Consider the following 23,271-nt stretch of genomic DNA (forward strand, 5'->3'; position numbering starts at 1 on the left):
TCTGCCCTTTTGTTGCCCAGTCACCCAGTTTTGTGAGATCCCCTGCAAGGTATGGCAGAAAGCTTGCATCAGGATTGGCAAGACTGGGAGGAATCTTGGGAAGCAGGTGTGAGATCAGGAGACACTGGGAACCCAAACTGAGTTCCAGGGGGATGAAGTCAGACCCAGATAACACATGAAAGGAGGTGGGGCATCCAAACAGAGAGCCTTGGGAAAAACAAGGAAAGCGTAGGTAGCTCAAGTTCCTTGTAAGGTTGCATGAGACCTGGCCACCCTCGGGGGCAGGGACAGGGAAGAGTATCCCCTAAGGTAGAACTTTCCCTGGGGTGGGCAAGGTTCTAAGGGGGGTTTGTAACAGGATGGCTTGCCCTAAAGGACTGGAGGCCTGGGGCCAGCCAACCCTGATTTACTAAAGGACCTCTCAAGCCCACCTGCGCTGCATAAACTGTTTTGATGGGGCCTAATAGAAGACAGCTGATTTCCCCCATAAAAGCCCCCACAAAGTTGGGCGACTCAAGAAGCTGCATCAGAGACTGCAGGGAATAAGTAAAAGCTTCTTCATGAAAGACCTGAAACAAGGGGAGTTGCCTCAGCTAGGAGGATTGGGAGTAGCCTGCTAAGACAGAAGAAAGACCCTGTGACCTGGGGAGTTTGGAAGACAGTGCCTGAAAGCTGAACTCCAGCCAGGTAAAGCCTGGGAGATGGTGAACTGAGATTCTTCTTTATGAAGGAGATTTGGAAACCCTTTACCAAGGGAGTGGAGAGAGATAGACAGATGAACTGGGGTTGAGGTCTGAAGGATTTGCGCAGGATCTTTAAATAAATTGGACTCATTAAAGGGGAGTGTTTTAACTAACTCTGGATTGTGATCTGGAGTCCAAGGGGAGAAAGTGAGGCAGGATGCCTGGGGAGTGAGGGGGTGCTTGGATGGCAGTCATCCCTTACACACCCTTACTGAGCATCTCAGAAGCACAATTGGACTGTTGAACTGAACCAATTTCTCACTTCTAGAGTGACTCAAGGTGATCATTTCAGGATTGGGATTGGGTCAGACTGGTGAGGAAGGTTACATTACCACATTAGGTGCTGTACCTGCCCTGAGGAAAGAAGATGTTAATATGCAGGTCTGACAGTTCAGCCAGTATCTTTTCTAAAACTACCTAAAATTAATGTTAAAACACAATTTTGGGTGCGGGGGATGGGAAGTTAAGCAAGGTACTGATGAAAATAGTGTTAAAACAGTACTGACTCGTGGGAAGGCAAAATGTAATCAGGCTTTCAACACCAGAGTATTTAATTTTTTTTAAAAAGTCTATTACAGACTCATTCTTAATGTACCTGATTTGCATAAAACCTTTTCTTCTGAATACCTGTAGTAGTATATAACTAAAAGTGGGAAGTATAGTACATCAAGTCTAAATTTGCTGGGCTGACAATTCAGGTGTGCCCATTTGTAACATGATATTTTCAGCCTAAAATTTCATTAGGGTCATATGTACACACACACAGCAAACCCTGTGAGGGGGATGGGGAGAAATTTTTAAAATATTCTTTTAAAAGTTATTAATAAATGTGCATTTTTAGCATATGTCTCAGTACAGCTCAGTCTCTCTCAGAAGCGAGTACAGTGGTTAGGGGCATTGCTCCACCTTGCAGCTGTAAGGGAAAATTATTGCAGTATGTGCTCACATAACCATGTTAAAAAGTCAGTCTTTTAAAAAAGAGTGAGGTTGTGAGGTTTGGTGTTTAATATCCATCAGTGATTTCTGTATGTAAGATGACCTGCAAACTCAGCCTGGGCTCTGACAGTTGAGGATTTGCTTTCTCTGCATTGTTTCCAGTAATAAAGGTTCTGCAGGCCAAGTTACCCTTAGTTACATCTGTGAAACCCCACTCTCTTTGAATTGTACCCTCAGTGACACCTATGCAACCTCTTTGCCTTCAGTAGGTTTGCACAGATGTAACTGAAACTTAGGGCATTTCTATGCTAGAATGGCAAGGCTACAGTGATGCTGTTGGCCATAGTGTAGACACTTCCTACACTGATGGAAGGGGTTTTTCCATTGTTGTAATTAATCCATCTCTCCGAGAGGTGGAAGTGAGTCAACAGAAGAATTTTTCCAGCAACCTAGCCACCAGAAGTTAGGCTGACCTAACTACAGCCCTAAGGGTGAGACATTTTTCACAACCCTGAGTGACATAGCTAGGTCAATCCAATTTTAAGTGTAGAACAGGCCTTAGGGGAGAACTCTGCACAAGATGGAATAAAACCTGTAGTCCCACAGAGAGCAGTGCCAGCTCTTCAGAGTTAGCAGGGATAAAAAGCAGAAAAAGCTTTTTGTTATTATTATTATGCAATAGATCTGTTGAGTAAAATTGTGCCATTAATTTTTACATAGCCATTTTTCAGAGTACACCACCTTTTAGGGTATGCTATTATTTTTGTGGTAAATACTTTATTTTCTTAGGTTTACAACCTGATCATTTTAATTCGCATTGGATCGAGAGCTGATAGACACAAGTTCTCAGCCCAGAAGCTGGACATTCCTTCTAAATTTTGCCAAACTATTTATCTACGTATTATTTGTTTAAATGGCAACAGAGTTCTGTGAGCTGTACAAAACACAGTGATAGACATGGTCCCCTCTAGATTAAAAGAGAGAAGTGCAAAACAATACAGATACATTAATGTCCAGAGTAGTTGGCACTGCATTTTTTTTAAGGTGTGAACCACAATACTTCTAGCTGAGGTGGTAGGCTTAGCTGAAGTGTGTTTTAAAGAATGATTTGAATGAAGGTCAGGATGATTGCCCATCTGACAAGGTGTGAGAGTGAGTCACAGCTGAGAGGGGCAGCATGGCAGAAAGTCCAAAAGTGGGAGAAGCATACAAAATGGAGCAATAAGGTGGCAGGGAGTGGCAGAGCAAGAGGGGGAATAGGAAGAAGTGGGGACAGAGGTGCAGACAGGGCCACAAGATTTAACTTGATATAGAAAGTGAAAGAGAGTCGATGCACAGATTCAAAGGGCCTGTGTACACAGCAAAGAAAAACGTGAGGCTGGCCCATGCCAGCCAACTAGGGCTTGCGGGGCTTGGGCTGCAGGGCTGTTTCACCATTGTCTAGACTTCCGGGCATGAGCTGGAGCCTGAACTCGGGGACCCTCGCACCTCACAGGGTCCTAGAACCCAGAGTACAGCCTGAGCCCAGAAGTTTACACAGCAATGAAACAGCCCCGCAGCCCAAACCCCATGAGCCTGAGTTGGCTGGCATGGGCCAGCCATGGGTTTTTCCCTGGTGTGTAGACAGGCCCAAAGAGTGGGGACAAAATGAAAGATGATTAAGGCACAGACGAACTGCAGAGCCATATGTATCTGCGCAAGGAAAAAAATGAAGTTCCCCTGACCTTTTTCATTTGTGTATCTCAAAATTAAGGACCATCCTGGAGCAGTAGCCACTGGAATTGGGGATAATGACATCTGCCATGTAACAGTTACTAACCTGATGTAATGCTAACCCATGTCTCTCTGGGCTAGAGCCCAGAACTAAAGATCAGTTTGTTCAACATTCCTGTGTGTCATACTGTTATTACCTGGTGTCAAAAGAAACATTAATCTTTGTGCTTTCTCCCATGCTGCCCTTCATGCTTGGGAGACACTCCCATAAGCATCCACAAAACTTCCTTCAAACCCCTCCTTAAAACTCTACTTTGCTGTGAGGTCCACACAAAAAAAACTTGACAACAGTTAGACTGCTGGTGTGCTGACACTACAGCCTAGTGTGCTGACAAATATTGTCTCATTGTTTCCTTGGTCTCTCCCATCTGTCTCTATCCACCTGTTGTCTCACATCTTATGCATAGGTTGTAAGCTCCGTGGGGCAGGGACTGTCTTTTTGTTTTATTTGTACACATCTTCCGCAACAGGGTCCTGGTCCATGACTGAGGCTTCTAAGTGCTGCAAGAATACAAATAATTATCCATTATAAACCTGATTTCAATGCATTATTGTTTATTAAAACTTGGTGAACAGATCAGAAAGAACTGATAACCTGGACAGAATCAAGGGGTTTTGGAGGCGAACATATTTACTGATCCCTGGTTCCAAAATAGATTATTGAGCCTGGGCTGGAGTTGTTTGCACAGCTTCAGCTACATCATATTAGCCCAGGCATATGAAACTGGATACCAGAACTGTATCTAAAGGATTTCACATATAGACCCCAAACCTCCAAGTGAACATTAGGGTTGGTTTGCTGCAAACCCCTGTCAGTGCACTCTGAAGGTTTTGCACAGTTAATAGACCTTAAGATAGTAGTGGGTGCAACTATAATAGACTACATGTAAAACATGTGTGCATTCCCTTGGTGCTGATTTATATTGTTTAAAGGGATGGGGGCGGAACAAGCTGTTAAAAGATGAAGAAATTGAAAGCTCCCCTAACTGCTATATTATCCACCTGACGTTCTCTAAATGCCAGTCATTAATTACTAATATATTGAAAAATCAGAACACTTATCCAATCCAGATTATGTTACATCTGTGAGCCAGAGAAATTTCCACTGTCTTTGTCTTTCTCATCTAAATAAAAAAAAATGTTATGGTTGTTAAAGAAGAGCAGTTCTACGAAAGGCTGTTCTGTTTTATCTCATTAAGGCCTGCTATCCCCACAAAGATATTTTTAGCATCTCTGCCCCTCCCACCACAATACTGGTTAACATTTTAAGGCGTTCACAATGTAATTATTAAATTCCAAATTCAGCCCTCAATCTGCAGCTTCCACCGAGGTCAACGAATGAGGGCTGCACATGCACATCTGCTGGCAGAATTTGGCCATAAGCAACAACATTCTTGACTTATTCCTGAGCCAGTATTAAGAAAGGATTGAAACTGGTTTATGATTTAGACTGCTCCTGCAATCCTGACACCTGTAGACCTCTCCTTCAACTCAGTGGGAAATTGGTGTACAGATCCACGGCAGGTCTTCAATGCAATGTATGCTGCTAGAGTCACCAATAGGATCACTTCTGCCTGAGCTGTATGTTCAAAAATGAAAGTTTTAATCCAAAACTTTATTTTGAGATGGAATTGCTCCTCATTTCTGTACATTTTCATGCCTAACATTTTAAAATCTATACATCAAGTTATGTATAGCTTTGGGATGGGGGAAGACACCCTTTTTCACTCTGCTGATATTCATTGGATGAGGAGATCATTTTGGAAGGTGCAGCACGGGAAAGCTGTAAGGTGGAATGATAAAATAAGGACTGTCCCTTCTAAACATGGACAGGTGCTACTTAGGCATTGTTAGAACGCTAGCCTTGGTGCCTTTTACCTGAGGATATCGATTAATTTTACCAAGATTAACAAGTTAAGACTCGTGACACCTCTGTAAGAAAGGTAATTATCCCTAATTTTACCCCTATTTTTGGGTCCCCAGATTGAGACACATTAGGTCTGTTTCAGTGGTGTTAAACACTTGCAGTTTCCATTGATTCACTTGGAGTTGTGGGTGCTCTGTGCCTCTAACAATCAGAGTTTGAAATTGGGCATCTGAAAATAGTGGACACATTTGACCTAAGTGATGTGGCAAAGGTCATACAGCAATTGTGGAGCAGAACTGGGAGTACAACCCAGTTCTCCTAGTTCCAGGTCCCTTAATCACAAAATGATCCTTCACTGCAACCCTCAGGCAAAACACAGTGTATGTTCTGCTCGCTTTTTCCTACACTGCCCTCAGTGATCAGGCATTAAAAAAGCCAATTTAAGTAATAGGGTTTAAATTTGATCGGCTTTATATGCTCATAGTTTTCTTTTTCCATACCTATAAAGAGATTAACTCAGAATTTTGTTTTTCTCATGAGAAGTCTTTGCTATTAAGTTTCCTGTTGTAGAACAAGTGTTGAAATGCAGTGAGAATCATTTGTATCACCTGGCTTTCTCCTGTTGCATTTTGTTTTTTTCTTAGCATACGACAGTTTTGCCCTTTATATTAATCGAGATGAGAACAACACATCATCAGTATCCCAGCAGGGGCTGTGGACTGGCTGCAGTATGCACCTTCTCTGTTGGCTATATATTATGGTAAGGACTGTACATGCTGTGTTTTCATATTATATTGGGGGTTTGTACTGCTAAATTTGGGCACATATTTCATTATGGATATAATCACTAACAGATTCACACTGCATGCCTCATTTGGTCCAAGACCTGGGCTTTGTCTGGCTTCCCCAGATGCTGGTATTTTTAGAAAGTATATGCCAAACCTCACACAACAGGAATTTGTTGAACAATCCCATGTAAGCAGTGATCTTTCCAAAGCTACATTTTTCAACCTTTTTTCAAACTAAATGTTTTTCTTGGACCCTGGTTTTATTGCTTTGGGTTTTTTATTCTATCAAACAAAAATTGAGAGTAGGCAAATGATTTCCTTCAACAGCATTTTAAGCCCCTTCAGAAAAGATAACGCTTTTTTTTTAGTTCACTAATTCTTGTGTTAGAAATCAATTACAGAAATCCAAACATTCTGTAATTTATTTCTAATGAAAATATTTGGGAAAATGTTTAAGTAAAGAAAGCATAAGCAACACTAAACTTGGTCTTTGGGGAGTTTTCCAATTTAAAAAAACCTGACTCATCTGACAGAGCAACTTTACACATCGGAGTTTTTTTTTTTTTTTTACCCTGCAATTATTTAGTCATTCTGGCTTTCTCCCCTCCTCCCTCCCCCCCATCCTTGTTTGGTTAAAAAGTCTGTCTGTCCCCCCCCCATCCCTCTTCACACGCGCATGCGCGCACACGCGCTCTCTCTCTCTCTCTCCCTCTCCTCCCTCTCCTTGAGGCCCTTTATGATCTCCTGTTTACCTCTCTTCCTACTCCCTTCCTCTGAGGCTTTACATCACAACAGACTTCCCATAGCCTAAGAGAACGGAATACAGCTCCTTCCAGAACTCAGGAATACTACTTTTTCCACCAACCAAAGGGGGCCACTAGTTAGAAAGCAACATAGGGTCTGAAAAGTGCTACCTCTTCAATGCTCCCTGCCTTTATATGGGGCCAAGGAAAAAGGGGACATTATATCCATGTATAGATACTACATCCACACAGTGATCATGAAATAACCAAAATCAAGGAGATCAGAGTCAAATTTTGTAGCTAGATTTCAAAAGGATCAGAATAATTTTATTATTAATAATAGTTGTAATTGTGCTGGTGAGCTAAAGATAAACAAATCTCATGCATCGGGGCATAAACTGATTTCTCTAGGGGAAAAGAAGGATTTTTTTTTTCACCTCTACCAAAAAATTCACAATTAGCTAGGTATGTTATGGGTATTTTTTCACTTTCCTCTGAATAATACAAAGCAGCAGGATACCAGACTTAATAAATCAATGGGCTTATTTAGTACAGCAACTTGTCTTTTTTCCAAAATGGTCCCTTCTGGTCTCGGAGTCTATGAATCTGTGAAAATCATGTGAGGAGGCCCATGGAAAATTATTCCACAGGAATGGAAAAGTTGAAGCAGTCCACTTGTGTAAGTGGAAATAAATTTGAGTAGTGTCTTAAGAGCTTTTTAAGGCAGCATTACAAAATCAGTATGAAAAGATTGTTTTACATGTGTTTTTTTTCTCCCTCAAGTGAATTGCAAACATAAATTGACACTGACTCAAGGGGATACATTATCTTACAGCGTCCAGAGGGCCATATCACATCCTCCATATCAGTTGTTTTCATTACATTTATATGTGTAAAGAGTCTGATGAAAATTGCTATTGCACAGCATACACCTGTCATTCCAAGTACTAGGTAATATATTTCTTAAAACAACTAAGAACCCTGTATAGAGCTTGCTCCTTCCCAGCACAGGTATCTGCATCCTGCATCTAGAAGCACAAGATAAAAGGAGATGAACAGGACAGGGAACACAGGGGAAACTGATTCTGTATTAAGAGATATACACTGCTACCCAAAAAGAAAAGGAGTACTTGTGGCACCTTAGAGACTAACAAATTTATTAGAGCATAAGCTTTCGTGAGCTACAGCTCACTTCATCGGATGAAGTGAGCTGTAGCTCACGAAAGCTTATGCTCTAATAAATTTGTTAGTCTCTAAGGTGCCACAAGTACTTGAAGTGAGCTGTAGCTCACGAAAGCTTATGCTCTAATAAATTTGTTAGTCTCTAAGGTGCCACAAGTACTCCTTTTCTTTTTGCGAATACAGACTAACACGGCTGCTACTCTGAAACACTGCTACCCATCCACTTTGTTATTCCTGCCTACCTATTTCAGTGCTATCATAATATACTCAGCCCTGCTATAGTGTTTTTCATTCATAGATCTCAAAATGCTTTACAGAAACCAGTATCATAATTCCCATTTTACAGCTGAGGGAAACTGAGGCACGGGAAGGGAAGTGACTTGCCCACGGTCATGCAGCAAAGCAGTGGTAGAGGAGGGACTTGAACCCAACTCCCTTGCATTCCAGCTTTTTGCCCTGTCTATTATACCGCACTGCTGCCTTTTCCTCAATGAGCTCTCTTCAGCATTGTTGATCATTTAGGTGTGATTCATAGCTGTGTAGAACTGGAAGGGACCTCGAGTGGGCATCTATTCCAGTCTCCTGCCCTGAGGCAGGACCAAATATAATAGACCATCCCTGAAAAGCATGTTCTTTAAAATCTCCTGCGATGGAGATTCTACAACCTCCCTTGGAAGCCTCTTCCAGTACTTAACTATACTTATAGTTAGAAAATGTTTCCTGATATCCAACCTCAATCTCTCTTGCTGCAGATTGAACTGATCATTTCTTGTCCTACCTTTAGTGGATATGGAGAACAATTGATCACTGCCCTCTTTATAGCAGCCTTTAACATATTTCAAGGCTGCTATCAGATCCCACTTCAGTTTTCCTGGGTCAAGACTAAACGTGCCCAGTTTGTTCTTTTAACCTTTCCTCATAGGTCAAGTTTTCTAAATCTTTTATCATTTTGTTTCTCTCCTCTGGACTCTCTCAAATTTGTCCACATCTTTCCTAGAGTGTGATGCCTAGAACTGGACATAGCACTTCAGCTGAGACCTCACCAGTGCCAAATAGAGCAGGATAAGTACCTGCCATGTCTTACATAGGACATTCCTGTTAATACATACCAGCATATTAGCCTTTTTTAGCCTTTCCATTTGTGATCTAACCCACACATCCCTTTCAGACGTACTACTGCCTTGCCAGTTATTCCCCCTTTTGTACTTGGCCATTTGATTTTTTTTTCCTTCCTAAGTGTAGTACTTTGCATTTGTCTTTATTGACTTTCAGTATGTTGATTTCTGACAAAATTCTCTCCTTTGTCAGGTCATTTTGAATTCTAATTCTGTCCTCCACAGTGCTTCCCATCTCAGCTTCCCTCTCAGCTTGGGGTCATATGTAAGATTTATAAGCATACTCTCCACTCCATTATTGATTTACCTACAGATTGTACCAAGAGTGGATAGGGCTGCTCTCAGCTAACTCCATTTCCTCCTTGCTGAGCATTCCCAAAAGGGAGTTATGGCAATACCTTCTCCTCTCTAAGGACATGCATGTGGGGTTCTGCAGGATTGCCTTTTGTTTCCTCTCATGTTCATGGCCTATAAGGGTCAGTGGGAGGATTAGTGAGGCAGCATGGTCTGTTGTATGGTCAGCCTGCGGATAACACTTAGTTCTATATCTCTGAATCTCCCCAATGCTACTGAAGGTTCTACCCAGTGTGTGGCTGAGACTGGAATATAGATCAAGGGTCACTGGGTTAAGTTCAATCCAAACATTGCTGAAGTGACGATGGTAGGCTTAGGCTGGAAGGAGCAACCAGAAAATATGAGAAGGATAGTTTAGCAAGGGTGTGCCCATGTTTCATAACGAGAATTTACCAACTTGAGGTAGTGCTGGATTCCCCACCTGTTGGTAAGTGACCATATGCAAACCCTAACCAGGAATGCTTTTATTCATCTGTCTTGCCAGGAAGTTATATTGATTTCATTTGGAGATGGCCTTTGGGATCCAACTACTGATCCATGCCTGTGTCACCTCAAGCTTAGTGCATTCGATTTGAGGCTACACCTGGAAAATAAAACTAGTGCAGAATGCAACAGCCTGCTCATTAAGCAATGCTTCTTGCTTGGAGCACACTCCACCATTGCCCCAGGACCTGGTTGGACTCCCTGTTAGAGCTTACAGGGTTGTTTTTGACTTATAAAGCTCATGGCCTGCCTGTTTGAGAGACTGCCTCTCTTCCTGTGCCATCCTGCCATATTTGAGATGAGGAGAGGCAGATGCGGTGGAAGCTGGTGCCACGGTGGTTTGTCCTCAGTTTTTAAATGTACTCTCTGTGTGGGTCTGACCAAGCCCAGATCTTTTGACGTTCCTGACACACTGCAATGATCATCACTGGAGCCAGCTGTTTGGAGAGAAAAGGGTACATTGGGGATAGTGTTTAGGTTTGACTTTATTTGGAATTAGTTATTTTCTGGTTTTGGGGTGAGGGGAAACAGGTGTTTCTATTTGTCATGTGTCTGTATTTCATTCATGGAAAGGTACTAGGGTGCTGAAAGAGGTGCTTTTCCCTCTTATATAGTGTATAAAAATTAAAAAAAAACAAGTAGCAACAGAGAGAAGCAGAACCAAGGTGTATGCTGGAGATTACATTGAAGCCCATTTCTCTTCCCCCCAGAACCCGTCACCCCTTTATTTTCTCTTTCACCCTGCATTCAAGAAAGGATTAGAGCAGGCACACAAACTGCAGAGAGTCACACATCTCTGTGGAAGCCTTAGCTTTTAATTAACTTTTCTCATGGCCACGTATGGCAGTCTTTCAAATTAGTACCAGGGGACAATAGTCTTGCACTGCATACTGCCCACCTTCCATGGACTTTCAGGATCAAGGCCTTGGTATAATGTGAAAAGACAGTTTGCTTTATTGATAATGGGATTGAAAAGATCACACTTTATTTTCATTAATGCTAGAAATCTGTTCTGAGTACAGTCCAACTACCCAAAAACAAACAAACAAAACAAACCCCACTGGCACTGGGTCTATGAATTTGATTGTCATGGCAGATAAAATAGCAAGATATTGTTTTGCTCATTGTAGCAATCATGGTCTCATGGCAACTACTGTCTGAGCGATATGTGGCCATAGAAGAAATGAAGCCAAAGGAGTATAGTTAAAAGATGTTTGTGTTCCTTCTGCTGCTGAGATATACTGGATGCCAAAGAGCCACTCCCAAGGATGTGACTGCGCTTTAGTCATATGGGGTAGGTGTCCGGGAGTAAAGCACTTGATCAATATTCTTGTTCCTACATTTGTTACAGTGGGAGTTGCCCCCACCTGTGCCGGGGCTGAACATGGATTCATTTTTTGACTACTTAATAAAACAATTCAGGCAGGGCAGGTCCAATCAAGCTTGTTTAGAAAAACATGTGGATTTTCTTACAGCCGGCTTTAGGGAGGTCTGTTAATTTGATAAGGGGAGGAAGGGAAGTTTGCATAGTGTAGTATATGGTCTGATGATGGTATGCATTTTTTTAAAAAAGTAAGTCCCGAGGCATTTGGTAGTGTGATAATAAATCAAGACAAATAGTGTTGGATATATGCAAAAGAAAAATTAAATTTTACATTCATTTATCATAGGCATCCCATGTGTTCTCATGCATCTCACCCACCTGTAGTGATCTCCATCTTCAGTGTGCTGGCCATTTTATACTTCCATTCACTACAGCCTACCTTTATTTTTAAATCCCATGTGGACTGAAGTTCACACTACTTTCTTCCAAAATGAACAGGGAAGAAGAAATCAGTATGGATCAAATTTGCAAAAAAATACATTCCTGGCTAAAATCTCTAGCAGCTTTCTGTCAGTCTATTTATCTTGCATCATAGAACTCAGAAATAGACTAGACCTACTATGGGTCATTGAGTTCATGCCCCTGAAAGTGCAGGGTTGTTCCCTACACTATAATTTTGAGTGATTCATTCATTCCAGTTTTGAATGATTCAGCTGATACACCTCCCTCACCTCCTCTGGGTGACATTCCACAGTCTGCTATGTTGTTGTCACTGTATTGATCCCAGGATATTAGAGACAAGCGGGGGTGAGGGAATATCTTTTATTGGACCAACTTCTGTTGGTGAAACAGACAAGCTTTCAAACTTATGCTGAGCTCTTTTTCTGGTAACATCTAAAACAACTAGGGTCACATCATTCAATATGTCAAGAATTTTTTTTCGGATAGATATGTACAGAGTGTCACACACTACATGTTGGGCTCAGTTGGTTTACCTCAGTTAGCCCTAGAAGCAATAGAGGTACAGAGTTTTCCAATGCATCTTCCACTTCCTCAAGCAAGCTTGTTTTTAACGCAAATGCTAGAAGAATGGCAGAGAGGAAGAGTCGGTATTTTGGCAAGAAGGAGCTAAAGAATCAACTGCAATAATAACAGTTTAAACAAAAGGGGGGGGCTAAACTTCAAAGTTTTGAACCCCAGAAAAGAGCTGCTCTCCCTCCAAAAATGTTTATTTGAAAAAGAGCTACATTTTTCTAATTTTTTTTCCTGTTTTCAAACCAGCTATTGAGCAGGTTGAAAAATTTCAAATGTTTCATTAAAGTAATGACAAATATTTTGTAAGAAATTTCTTGAGAAGTGTCTTTTCAACCAGCTGAACTCAGTAATAATGACAGGATGTTATTTGGGACCTTTTGGATATTCATCTTCAAAAAACAAAGCTGTGTAGTAGGAATGATACCAGTGCTGTCACAGAATCAGAGGGATAGCAGAGGTTCAAACCCTCTGGACTTTTACAGGTAAAAATATTAAACATTGCATACATGAATATAAACCATTTAATGAAGATTGCACCGATGGGTGTATTTTAAAACTAAGTTGACTTTGTCTACTGCAAAGTTAGCTGCTCCAGATTTAGTTTAATCCCACCATCACCACACACGCATACACACACACACTATATTTATATCTCAACTAGCAACTTTTTTAACCTGTACAATAGTAGGGTCTTAAATTGGCTCTGGTTTTGCAATCCAAAGTGTGTCTTAATGTATGTTCCCCTGTGCTTGTCTAATAATGAGGTTGAACAAGAATAATGATTGCTAGAATTGCCGTGTTGAAGGCATTCATTAAAGTTAATAATCAGTAGTCTTGTATCGAAGACTTATACCTACAGTTGATCAGCCCTTTATTGTGCAGTGTTGAGTTAGTGAGTTCATTCCTACTTGAATGCAAACTAACAAAGGACATCAGGTAATGTTTCCATGGTAGCAGTCCTACTTTTGCTACTGACATTTGTAATATAGACAATGCAGCAATACTCGCTGTGTCATTGCTCAGTGGAAAGAAATACAATGTTATTAATTCCAGCATAGTAAACTGGATAGCGGGGTTGATTTTCAGTGAGGTCAGGATGGCTAGTCAGATGTGCTTTTGAACTTTGTTTCTTAAGCAGCACTTGTTTTACCATGTTCTTGTCATATTAGTTCCTATTAGTGACCTATTGCTCTGGGAACAGCCACATAAAGCTGGATCCACAAAGGGACTTAAGGCAGGATGCTGCATTCAACAAGCCATACATGACATTCAAGAATTCTTTAGTGACTTAGTTGGGTTTAGACAATATTTTTGGTGTCCAAAATAAATTCATTCTAGGAAGTGTCACTTCCCCTTGGTTCATGAACCAATCATTCAAGTGCACCACAGTAGATCAAAGACCCCTTTGAGTATTCCTCCTCTAGAGGTGCTGTAAACTGGTGGGCAGTTTCACCAGCCAGGGAAGGGAAATAAAGCTCCAAGCATAGGTCTTTTTAAGGCTTTTTCCTCAAGATTTGTTTTACAGTCCACCAAATGATCACAAAACTTAAAGTGAAAAAAATACTGAACAGTAATTCCCATGGGGTTTCTCTGCTTTGACTCAGCCAAAAGGGGAGAGGACATACCATTCCCCTTTGACCTAGCTCCCCTTCCTTTAACCCCAGCAGCCGTGTGACAAGCTGGGACCTGTTAGTCATTTACAGTCTTTAGCATTTTTACCTTTTCACAGGTACATTACAAGATCTGTAGACTACAAGCTATCCACAAGTATGGAGGGACTCTTTCACATGTGGACTCTTTCAGAGAGGTAGGAGGGGGGCTAGGGTCAGCAGCCAGTCACAGTTATCTCACAGATTAGCCTACTGCCAACATTTTAATTCCTACATGAAGTTTCTAGTAATTTTGGATTTGACTATATAATAAAATCTTCTATAACAAGCAGCTGAAGAAGGATATGGTAACCATGGACAGGACCAAGGTAAGGAGACCACTTGGAATGGACAGAGCTCAGATTTTTTTTAAGGCCAGAGAGATCCAGTGGCCAGATCATCTAGTATGGCCAGCTGCATAACACAGGCCATGGAATTTCACCCAGCGAATTTAAAGGAGAGAGTTTTCACAATTTCTGCAAGAGATTTCCCATGAAATCCCTCCCATGAGCCCTCCCATGCACAGTCAGAACACTACCACTACTCTACCAAGCCACCAGAGGGCATCTCCATAATCCTTCCTCAAGGTGACAAAGGCCCTTATTAGTCTGCAGTTTTCCCACTCTTAGACTGGGATCTGGGTACAATACCCCACCTATGCCAACCACTTATTACCATGTAAGTCCAATAGGACACTGGCATCTCTTTCCCTCAGGAGCCTGTGACCAGAGATGTAGTGCCCCAAAGCCTTCCAAAAACATGTAGGTTTATTAACAAATGAAACAGAGCAATATAGAAAAGGATTCCACAACAAACAACCTTATCATTCCAAGCTGACCCAGGGCGCCCCCATGTAGGCAGGCACAGTGTTGTGGGTGAGCTCTTACCCAGGATATCAACAAGTCCTGACAGACTTCAATGCTAAAGAACACCTCCTTGTGGAGGGTCTCATTTATTGACAGAAAAGCTTACACAAAAAACCAAACTTTCACCTGCCACATCTCAGCTGGGTGACCCAGTCATCCTTCGTCCATCTGTCCTCAACCTGAGTCTGGTGCTCTCCTCTACCTAGGTTGTTTTACAGGGGTTCTCTCCATTCCAGTCTTTGTCCCTGATGTTAGGCATCTTGCCCCACTGGAGAAGGATCCCTGACAGAGAAGAATCTGGGGAGATCCATCCTCTGCAATTCTTCTCCAGGGACAGCAGGTGATCCTTGCCAGACTGGGCTTCAAGAGAGTATCTGGGAGACCCTCTGGCTGAGATCAGACCCTTTTGAATGTCTGCCAACTCTAGCTGTGGGTCTGTGAGGATCCTTTCTCTAGGAGCACCTCTTAAACAGTCCCCATTTTGATGGGTTCCCTGGAGAGTTCACCCTCTAGGCTCCCTGATCAGCACTCTTACGAGCTCCTCTCCCCCCAGGAGTTTCTTCCCATAACTGAGTTTGGGTAACCTTTATTATTTACTAATCAGTCACCTGGAGCAGGCAGCTACCCCCAAGGAGGCCTTCATAAGGCAGTCGCAAACTGGATGGGCCCTAACTCCCCATAAAGGGAAGGTGCCTCACAACAAGCCTACATACATGTTTAGTCTTATCTAAACTTGTGCTTACCTAAAAGCGAAGTTAGATGGGCTTCCCTCTTGAGTTACAGGGATAGAAAAGAACTAATGTACATTCTTTTAGGAAGCCAAAAGACTGTTGGGATCCTGCCTCATCTCCAATTGCTTTCCACTGTGTGACTCCCCCACCACTAGTCTGTTCCCTCCCCTTTCAGGAAAGCTCCCTTTTCTCAGAGCCCCACAGTCCGTGTGTGAGCCTGAGCCCAGTTACCATATCACTCTAACTTTTGATATGGGGCCTAAGTGTGTCATCTTCTCTTTCCTTCCAACTGTTTTCCCTCCCACCCCCAGTCAGCCAGCCCAGCTATCTAAAGAACGTCCTATGATGGCTGCTCCATTCTTCGGCAGTTAGACCATTCACCCTTAATGACTTGCAATCACTTGTCTTATGACTGTGGTGGGAATATGCTAAAACTCTCTGTTCCCTTCTGACATTACAGCCTATCATCTTAGAAATACAATACAACAAGCCATTTTTACAGATCAACATTCACCACCAAGCACCTTCACATTTGTCACAGTAATACCCTTAGGGAAAGCCAGGTACTTATGCAGAGTTCTTTGGAAACTGTGCTAAGGTTGACAAACTCTGTTTCTTGGGTCAAGAGACCAGTCACGTGAATTGCCAATGAGTGCTAAGAATCTCTGCCTTGAATGGTCCTTTACAATATGTGCTAAGTATTTATACTGAACAGTCTGTTCCACCTTGCATTTTGTGGGGAGGCTGGGAATTCATTTCCAGACCTGAAGAAGAGCTCTGTGTGGCGTGTCTCTCTCACCACCAGAAGTTGGTCCACCCACCTTGTCTCTTCTGAGAATCTGAGTCCCTCCAACAATTCATCAATGTTTTGGGAGTTGAGTAAAACCACACAGAAACTGGTGGATGTAACCACTGCCCTTCATTTACAATAAACAATCAAGCTCCTTTATGGAACCAGGTAGTTGAAACAATAGAAGCCACCATCCAAAACACAGGCACATGGCAAGGCTTGACTAGAAGCTGAACCATGTAACTCGAGGGGTTTCCCTGGGGACTGGTATAGCAAATACGGGTGTGGGAGCTGGGGCATTGATGAGTTGAGCTGTGTGTCTGGTTCTGACAGAGAGAAGCAGCAGAAACATACAGAAGGAGCAAGGAAGTCCCGGACACAACCAGAAAAGCTGTGGTAGCATGACTTTAGGGAAAGCGGAGGGAGGGGGGAAAGGAACTAAAAGAGAGTTTTCAGGTAAAGTGCTGGTTCAAAGGCTTGGAACTGAAATCAAATAAACTGTCTCCTGTTGATTTATGCTTCCTGTGTTCAGGGAAACAGGACTTTGTACATTCTTTGTAAATAAACAGGATTGCATCAGAGAAATACCTGATCCAGCCTCAATTTCTCCTTCTAATAGAAACAACCAGATAACCAATTTTCAGGGTTTAACCACTCAGTTCAAAAGGGGTAACAATATTCTTGTAAAACTATTTCAGTTTCATCATCGTGCCACCCCTATTCCAGGAGGACATCGTCTCAAATGATCCTAAGAATCAAACATTGAATTGTACCTTGTTCTTTGACTCATTGATGGGTTAGAGTAACTATACACAGTAGCCAGAGTCGCTTTAAAACCAGTACATAAGCAATATCTTCACTGGTCTTTTGATTCCATTTTAGGGTGTGCTGGATCCATCAAGTAACAGGGGTCTGGGTCTACCCTCTCCTGGATTACATCAACCCAGGTGCCAAGATAATTTTCTTTGCAACTGTCACCCTAGTACTTAACATTTTCTACTTGCTGGGAGAGGTCCTGAATAACTACATTTGGGATACACAAAAATGTAAGTATTGATTTCAGAAGCACTAACCAATAGGATTACTCTCTTAGGGCTTGATCCTGTTCCCATTGAAGTTAATGGAAGTTTTAGGATTAAAACATGGGGGAATTGACAAGATTTCATTGTAACTTTTCTTTTTTCCTCTTAAAAGAAGTCAAATGAATGAAATGTCTGCCAGGTAACATGATTAGCTATGAATATGTGTTCATTTTTATAATTTCTAATACTAATTTAAGAGCTGTTGGCAATTACCTGAAAGATTTACAACCCACTCTGTTTTATTAGCTGAGGAACCAGTAAAATCTAGCTAGAATAAAGTGCCATTCTATGGAAATTGTTATGCTTGAGGTTAGGAAGAGAGATTGTTTTTAAAGGTATTTTCAACCATAAGGTACTCATCTATTTATAAATCAATTTGTCCTATGAAATTAAATATATCCATATCCAACAGTCCAAGTAATAGCGATAACAGACAACCATGCTGCAGAATTCTACAGAATCAATATCACTAGCCTATTTAGATTACCCATCACTTGCAACTAGGCATATAAAATGAAAGGCACAAAACTTAGTGGATTCCTCATAAATAACTGCTAGATTTTTTTCCCTCCAAACCATCCAAATAGATGAAGTTACCCCCATGCCAAGTGATGAGCAGATCATGATTTGAACTACTTATAAAGTTCTTTCCCTGTTTGTGGCACACGAAGAATTCTCCAAACAAAAAAGGTCCTTTTTCCTCTCATTCCCCTGAGCAAGGGAGTCAAGAGTCCAAAAGGAAGAAGAAGGACAAAGGTGGTCAGTCTCTTAGGCAGTCTTTTTGGTTACCCCTTTGGAGTTTCGCTTATTTGCAGGTATAGTGTCTTGTTATGGCCTGCCTCCAGCTCCTCCTTTAAGGATACCCCCACTTCATATCTGGTTCATACAATCTTAAGGGCAGTCAACTCTGTAGCTATGTTCCTAGTTGCTGCTGTGTTCCTGTAGCCAGCAGTCTTCACACCTCCCCTTCATGTGGAAGTCTTTTCCTTAAGCTTCTTCCGTCAGGCAGAGCAAGCCCTATAGGTGCACCTGATTGGTGCTGGCTAAACTCAGAAGAGCTCCTTAGTCTCCTCTCTACCAGAGTGAGGGTGTGCCCTCTCACATAACCCAGATGGCCTTAATCATCCCGCTGGAACAGCACCAAATTGGGTGAAATCTTTGCCTCATTGAAGTCAATGGGCATTTTGTCATTAACGTCAGTGGGGCCAGAATGTCACCCTTAACTTCTAATTAGAATCTGAAACAAAGTTCAAAACCTGCTTTTCTGTGTGCCTCATGTGTCCCTTTTCAATATTAGAGTCCAGACATCAGGCACCTCTTTTCTTAACTGTAGAGCATCTGGTCATTTGGCACTGCATTTATGGCTGGTCCTGAACCTGTAATTCAATTTCATGTTAATGGCTATTTAAACCACTTACCTTTTCTTCTGATAATGCAGGAAAGGTGCTTTAAAGAAAGGTTATCCAAAAGATGATGGCTTCACTGTGAATAATTCCATATGATATAAAACATAATAATAATATGATGAAGCAGCACATGTTCTTATTGAATTCACAAACAAATAGCTCACGGAAAATCTCCCTCACTGTTCCATAGTATGTATGATAGAAACTTTATCTCCTTTGGTTTCTCATCCCAGAAGAATTGAGGTTAATCTTGCCATAGTTTCAATAGGCTCAGCAAGGCCTTTAGCTACTCTTCAATTTTCCCCCCAGTTGGTTAGGAGACATTGACCCAAATTTTTTCGGTTCAGCGACATGCAAGCCAGCAAATGGCATGAGTCACCTGCTATGTGGCCATGTATGAAGCGTGGTATATAAATCAGATCTAAAGTGTATGATAGGAACTCCACAACCATAAAAAATGTAAAATTATAACTATAAGTAAGATTTGGAGCAAAAAATATTTGGAAGCCAAACCTTTAAAAGAGGCCTTCAGATTAAAACAATCTGACTTCAGAAGGTTTCATATATTTCTGTGAGCCTTTTCCTCTGGGGGTGCATTAAGAAAAAACCCCACTAGTGACTAAATGATTTTGTAGTTAGTTTTTCCAAACTAAACCACAAACATGATAGGGAAGGAAAAAATTGCCCTTTCCTCAGGCCTTCTCTCAGTGTTGAAGATACCTGCATTCCTGCCAAATTAATTGATCCATCTGCAGTAGAATACCTCAGAAGAAAGGAAAAAGGCTCTTTTTAAAAGACAAATACAATGCTTTAATTAAAACCACTGGGTAAGTTCCTCGCAGCAGAGGACACAAGGGACCTGAGGTTGGCTCTAGAGCAGATTTTTAGGCCAATAGTGTTCTTTTGGAGCCAGCCCATTTGTTTTGTTTTTCAGACCTTTGACTTTGGCTATCCCATGGTTGCTGACAAACCAAAAATACAACACCCATTGTATTCAGACTGCTGGCAATGTCTAGAGCCATTTGTTTCCTTATGGCTTCTTTCAGTAAAGTCTCCTCTGTAGATATTTTCCTCCTACTCCCTATCTGGGTATTAAAAGGTACATTTTCAGAAGGACCCATGGGAAGAACTAACATCCGCACACATATTCCATTAGTAGGTAATATCATCTATGGTCGGATTTCCCTTTTGCTGCTTTCAGAATGACTTTCCATCGGCCTTATATTCTGAGAAATCTTTCTTCTGTGATTTGCAACAGTCCAGGAAACCTCCAAAAGAAACATTTTCAGACTATCTTTGATATCTTGAGCAGGGAGATTTAGTCAGAAGAAACAAAATGGACAAAAGAACTACACTTTTGCTAGATTATAATAATAAATTAATTGCCCAGGAACAAGCATCTGAAAGAGCTGACTTTTCATCACCAGGAGAACAACCTGTTGCCCAACCCAGCTGCCTTTAAGCACAGACAACAGAGAGCAGTTCTGCAGCAAAGACAAATCTTCTAAAGAGAATATATACTGTGCTCATGCTACCTAGATTACTAAAAGGAATGGACATTAATGAGAAAAAAACTCTATTAGCAATAATTGATTCTTTGTGCACTGTCAGGAAAAATGACTTCTACTTATGATTATTTTTTTTTAAATCTGACAATGGAAAGAAAGGGGAAAAAAACCTGAATGGAATTATCAATAATAGTTTTGAAAATGTACTTTAAAAAAATGTCAGCTGCTTAGCTTCTGCTAATGGTAGCCATAATAAAATCTGCTCTGTTTTGTCTGTATGTAAGCAATTGGAACCCCAGGAGACAATTATCTTCATTCTCCTGAAACAGTCAGAGTCAGAGCATGCTATAAATTCAGATTAAGATTCTAAAAAGGGTCCTGGGGAAGGAAAGGGTTAGGTAGGTCATTACCAGACAACTGCTGGTTTCAGGTATATAGATGTTCTTTTCCTTCACAGAAGGTCAGATAACATGACAGAGGCTGCTAGCAAAGAAGAAGAAAGATTAATGTATTAGGTTTCTAAGTAAATGATCAGTTTTTCATCACTCAGGTGTTTTCCATATTGTTTCAGGTATAGAAGAAGGAAAAGAAAAACCTAAAATGGACTGAAAATTGAATGCAACAAGGAGAGTTTGCTTTTTGCTCCACGGAAAACTTTTCAGCTTGAACAGATGCTGGCAGGGAAAGGAATCTCTTGGAAAAAAGTTTATATGGACCATGTACCCAATGCAAGGATGCTTTCACTTTTATTTAGAGGAGAATTGATTTTAGCTAAAAACATTAAATATGTGTTGATCCTCCTCTTTCCAATATTTGTACATATCATATCCATGGAGATATGTACATTAATTATCTCTACAATGTTCTCAACACGTATATCAGTGTAAATGTATTTCCATTTATTGTGAGAGGAATGATGGGTCCATTTGTGTATCATTTTCAGAAAGAGGTTAAGCAGATAGGCCTACTGTAGATAAATGTAATAATCCTGTATATTTCAGAGCATACTGTAAAGATCTATTAAAAGACCACTACACAAGCTTACCTGAAGAAATAATCTAATCAAACTATGATATATTAATGTACCAGTGTATAACACTTGCCTTAAGTAGGCAATGTTAATAGTAATTATATCAATTGAATCAAACCCTAATTGTAATTAGAACCTATGTGCATATGATGGAACTTTTCTTAAATATAAAAGCACATAAATAAAGACCACAATATGCCCAGTTTTCTGCTTCTGAATGCTGCTTCTCAGAATTCCAAATGGATAGATACAGCATGTACTGTATAATCTATTTCCAGTTTTTGTTATGTCACCTGTAGATGATGGCATTTCTGTGTTAAGTTCTTTCCTCACGATTTCTAATACAAAATTGACTGCCGTATAATATGCTGAAGTCCTGAAACTGGGTAGCCAAGCCCTGGGCTCTTAACAGATAAGTGGAAGTACATAGTGTACCAGAGAGAATGCATTCGGGCCCCTTAGGTGTATTGGAGCCTTAGTTCCTAAGTACTCGTCATGGTCTATGCTCTTTTGGATTCCAAATGACAACCAGACAATTAAAAGGGAAATGTTACAGCCAGGGGAAAGATGTGTGGGATTAAAATTAATGAACCAAATTATTTTTAACAAGAAAATGTACTTAAGAAAAAATAATCTTCCAAATATGCAAGTACCTTGATGTCCAGCTCACACACACTTTATAATGATATTGATTTTTTAAAATATACTAAAATGTATTTACACGCTGACGGTATAAAGTTGTACATGTTCAATATATATTTAATGAGAGGGACACCGTCGGGGGGTTGATTTAGAACAGTGGTCCTAACCTGGAACTAAAATTTGTTGGTGTGTCCATTCTGGATTTAACTGCAGAACATGACATGCAAGTTGCAATGTGATTTACTATCGACAGATTGGTATACATACTCTATGATAAGAAACATTGCAGAAGTTGGGGTTTTTGAGGGGGGGGTGTTAAAATAGAGATTTTGGGGTGTGGCGGTTGGTTGTTTAAAAAACAAGGATCTATTTAAAATACAGTTTAGGAGTACAATTGGCGACACATTCCAGACGGACTAAATATTAAAATACCATAGGAAAAGTTTTAACTCTTAAAACTTTCACAATGTTCCTTTAAATTTCAAAAACAGGGAAAATCCAAGTTAAATCTCCACCATACACTTGACCTACTCATACCTATTTGCACTGTTGTTGTAGCTGTGTTGGTCCCAGGATATTAGAGAGACAAGGTGGGCGAGGTAATATCTTTTATTGGACCTACTTCTGTTGGTGAGAGAGACAAGCTTTCAAGCTACACAGAGCTTTTCTTCAGGTCTGGGAAACTAAGGGCATGTCTACACTATAATCTTAAATCAACCAATAATTGCTGTGGTGGCTGATGTCCATACTACTCTCCTTCTGTCCATGGTGCATGTCCTCAGCAGGAGCACTTCCGTTGATTGAAGAGTGGCAGTGTGAGGGGCTGAGAGTCAGGGTTCTCAGCTCTGCGAAGCTCTCCACCTAGAGCACAGCTGCCTCCCAGGCTTCTAACCTTCCTGCTTTCAGCCAGGAGTAGGGAGGAAGCCACCCAGAGCCTCTTGCCTCTGGCAGAGAGATCCATGCCTGGAGTCTGTCAACTGGCAGGGAACCGAGTGCCCAGGGCTGGCAGCCAGGCTCCAAGCTGGGAGCTTCAGTGCAGCTCGGCTCCCTGTTGGAAGCAGGGAGCCAGGACCCCAGAGGACAGCAGGGTTCTCAACAGGAAGTGGGGCGCCTGGTGGCAGCGCAAGCCAGGAGCCTGGGTGGCAGCCCAGCTTGGAGTGGAGACCTGGCAGCAGCCCGGTTAAGGAGCTGGGCTTTCTTGTCAATTTCATGGCTCCAGTGGAG

At 41.3% G+C, this 23,271-nt stretch overlaps 1 protein-coding gene across 2 annotated transcripts in view; it reads left to right on the forward strand.

The window, feature by feature from the left end:
- AIG1 (androgen induced 1) overlaps positions 1–21,609 on the forward strand; it is a 200,121-nt gene extending 178,512 nt beyond the window's left edge. For both annotated transcript variants that reach the window (XM_038397002.2, XM_043511122.1), the window contains 3 exons: positions 5,964–6,079; positions 17,262–17,425; positions 20,947–21,609. In XM_038397002.2, the coding sequence (XP_038252930.1) occupies positions 5,964–6,079; positions 17,262–17,425; positions 20,947–20,984 (318 nt within the window). In that variant the 3' untranslated portion in view covers positions 20,985–21,609. The remainder of the gene's footprint in view (positions 1–5,963; positions 6,080–17,261; positions 17,426–20,946) is intronic.
- The last annotated feature ends 1,662 nt before the right edge of the window (positions 21,610–23,271 follow it).

This window comes from Dermochelys coriacea, chromosome 3, assembly GCF_009764565.3.
Source record: "Dermochelys coriacea isolate rDerCor1 chromosome 3, rDerCor1.pri.v4, whole genome shotgun sequence".
NCBI lineage: Eukaryota > Metazoa > Chordata > Testudines > Dermochelyidae > Dermochelys > Dermochelys coriacea.